General features: G+C 38.6%; 1 protein-coding gene across 1 annotated transcript; it reads right to left on the reverse strand.

Moving 5' to 3' along the window:
* Positions 1-313: 313 nt before the first annotated feature.
* On the reverse strand, positions 314-2,487 carry LOC124706876. Its single transcript, XM_047238541.1, has 3 exons — positions 2,429-2,487; positions 1,365-1,430; positions 314-948 (listed from the first exon to the last, which is right to left on the reverse strand). The coding sequence occupies exons 2-3, from the start codon at positions 1,426-1,428 to the stop codon at positions 476-478; spliced, it is 537 nt and encodes a 178-aa protein (XP_047094497.1). The 5' UTR covers positions 1,429-1,430; positions 2,429-2,487; the 3' UTR covers positions 314-475.
* Positions 2,488-3,046: the final 559 nt, after the last annotated feature.

Genomic DNA, 3,046 nt, shown 5'->3' on the forward strand with positions numbered 1-3,046 from the left:
GCAAAAAATTCTAGCAACCAGTGAGGGACTAGAAACATGAACCAAAATAAATAAAAATATGAACCAAAATAATTCGAAACAAAGTTGAAAATAATACCAAAGCTTGTCGTGATCATGACATGGCCATCAAACATGTTGCTTTCCCGAAGAACAAACAAAACCCTAGACATCCCTTAGAAGAAACAATTTTGTTTTGAAAAAATAGCATTGAGAAAAATCATCAACAAATTCCAACCAAAAATACCACAAATTATTTTATTGGAGTAAAATAATAGACAAACTTTCTTTGGTTTTGTTTTGGATAAGGGCCACATGTACTTTTGGTTGACACTCCCAATCTTCCAACTTAAAACATGCCACACATTGTTCACATAATTCATCTAACATATAAAGTTGAGGTAACCAAAATAAAGAACCCAACTGACAAACGACACAACTAGTTCTTGTGATGTTGGTGTAGATGCTCCTCAGTGAGCTATTTAGTGACATTGTGGCACTCTTCCAGTCGAATATGTTGCACTTCGGTGACCGGGATCATAGTAGGTGGCTTATCCTTGGGAACTGAGGAGGTCTTGCGACGTGTTTTGCGATCAGGAAGAGCCTCAAATATGTAGCCATCTTTATTGTTGCGGGTACAACGCTTCCACTGAGTCTCAAAAATTGGTCTAGGCACCTTGCGATGACCATGACCCTTGGGAGCAGAAACTGGAGGAATAGTGGCATCAGTGGGAACTGCAACATAATTGTTTGCCCCAGAAGCTTTTGTTACATCATTATCGTGCACTTGATTAGCCAAGGTCGAAGATTCTCCTGTGCCATCAACCATGGTATACCCTCTACCATGCAAAACTTTTTTACAGGATAATGAGTCACCTTGTTGACCATTTGCATCATCAACACCCAACCACATGTCATTAGGAAATTTATTCAAGTCCAGTCCTTCCCTTCCTACACATTCCATGCAAACATATGTCCCCATTAGGAAATTTTTTGAGTGGGTGTCTTTGAAGATTGAGAAATTTTGTAAAAGTAGGAAAAATTGATGACAAAAAGAGGCAGCTCCTTTTTCCTAGCTAGACAATTTTGCAACATAGCATTTTTTACAAATAAAAAAAAAAGAGGCAATCAATTTTATGTTGGACTGATTTATCATGATATTTATGCAATTTCACTTGCACAAGAAGGGAACTCTAGAAAAATAACACTTCACAACTAGCATAAAGACAAGACCAAATTTCATTTTCATATCATCACAAGCCAAAGCAAAAAAGGCAAAGATTTGAAGAATTAATCCAGTCACAGGTGGAAGTCTAGGCCAAGCAGCTTGTGGAACCCCTATAGAGAATAATGGGTCAATTATTTACCATTTGCATAGTCACCGCCCAACCTCATCTCGTCGGGGAATTTGTTCAAGTCTAGGCCTACCATTCCTGCACATTGCATGCAAACATATACCCCATTAGGACATCTTTTTGCGTGCAAGTATTTGAAGATTGAGAATTGTGTAAAAGTAGGAAAACACTGTGACAAAAGAGGAGACTCCATTTTTCTAACTAGGAAACCTTTCAATTTTTTGCATTTTTTATAAATTAGTTAACAAATAAGAGGCAACTAGTTTTTGTACTATAACGATTTTATCATCACGTTTAGGTTATCTTTGGATGTATGTATTGGAGGGCTAGGAATTGAAGAGTTATAGAATACCAAATCACCGATGAATCTAAAACTGGATAAATTTAAATTATGTTAATTGGTTGTTCATTGAATTATCTCAAGGAATTCTGGTGAGTCACAAAGTCAAAATGTTGTTCTGATGGATCAAGTGTGGAATTGTACATATATGTAAGTATAACACTTCTACTATATATGGTGTACTTCTCTAGAAAATAAATATGTATAACATGTGCATATATAATAATAATTATGGATTCACAAATTCTACGCAAACATTTTTTTATAACAACAAAATTTCTCACAAACGATGAATAAAAGTTTTCCACAAGCTTTGGATCAATTTTGGGGATTAATAGAAAAACACAAAGCACTACACAAGCTGCACATTTCATAATAAAAACTAAATCCTTTGTGAACTGCTTTGCAGAGATCAAATAAAAAAGATAATTTCCTAATTTGGTTGGGGATTTGGGGATAGATGGGATTAGGGTTACCGCAGGCACCTACTACATCTAAGAGAGTTGGGAGAGGAAGGTCTGAGAGACAACCTGCCATGAGGCGGATGTAAAGGAGGCTAACCTCCACCGGATTTTCATAACATGGGGCTCAGATAGGCGAGCTCTGGATTGGGAACCGGCGTTGGACGGCGCTATCTTGAGGAGCACTAACTAGAGAGAGAAGGGAGATTGGGAGGGAGGGAGGACAGGGGAGGACTATCGAAGGTAACAGGGAGGAGGATAGTCGGAGGAATTACCTGCGATGCCGCCTGGAGTTTCTCCGCCGCCACGCCTCCTTGACTCTCGTCGAGCCCGACAAGCCTGTTTCTTTTGTTTGTGGGGAGGGGTGAATGGGTAGGGTGATTTCTCCCTAATACCAAGATATAAAAAAATTAATTTAGAAAAGAGCCATGCTATTGTGTATTGGCGGATCTTAGTTAGGGAAAAACTGGGCTATGGCCACCTAGCCCAGCTAAGAAACTAATTTTATGCCTATTTATTGATATAAGCCAGCCCAATATTAGCCTAGTCGGTTACGTAGGTCTCTTCATTCTCGTCTGCTCTATTTTTTTGGCCAATGCTCCGCTGCTGCTATAGTGCCAAAAACCGCATGGTACTCAGGCTGAATTATGAAATATGAATTCCGTGACAATCCAAGCGGTCGAAATAGTTCTTACACATGGAAAATTCCAAATTCCAAGCTCCAATAGCGACATCCGAACATGTACTTATGCTATTTTACTAGCACAAGAAGGGAACCCAACATAACTTTTTTTGTAAGCAACTAGCATTAAAGAACGGCCAACTTTTCTTTTGTTCATGTCATCGGAAGCCTAAGAAACAAAACAAACACTGACCCATTATTCCGATTATTG

The sequence above is a fragment of the Lolium rigidum genome, chromosome 4 (assembly GCF_022539505.1).
Source record: "Lolium rigidum isolate FL_2022 chromosome 4, APGP_CSIRO_Lrig_0.1, whole genome shotgun sequence".
In the NCBI taxonomy this organism is placed as follows: domain Eukaryota; kingdom Viridiplantae; phylum Streptophyta; class Magnoliopsida; order Poales; family Poaceae; genus Lolium; species Lolium rigidum.

Bases quoted from the DNA above. Each gene is read 5' to 3' on its own strand.
- LOC124706876 (XM_047238541.1), bottom strand. From the start codon at position 1,428: ATGGTAGGCCTAGACTTGAACAAATTCCCCGACGAGATGAGGTTGGGC. The intron at 949-1,364 runs GTAAATAATTGA...TGGAATGTGTAG, and splicing joins GGGCGGTGACTATGCAAATG to GAAGGGAAGGACTGGACTTG.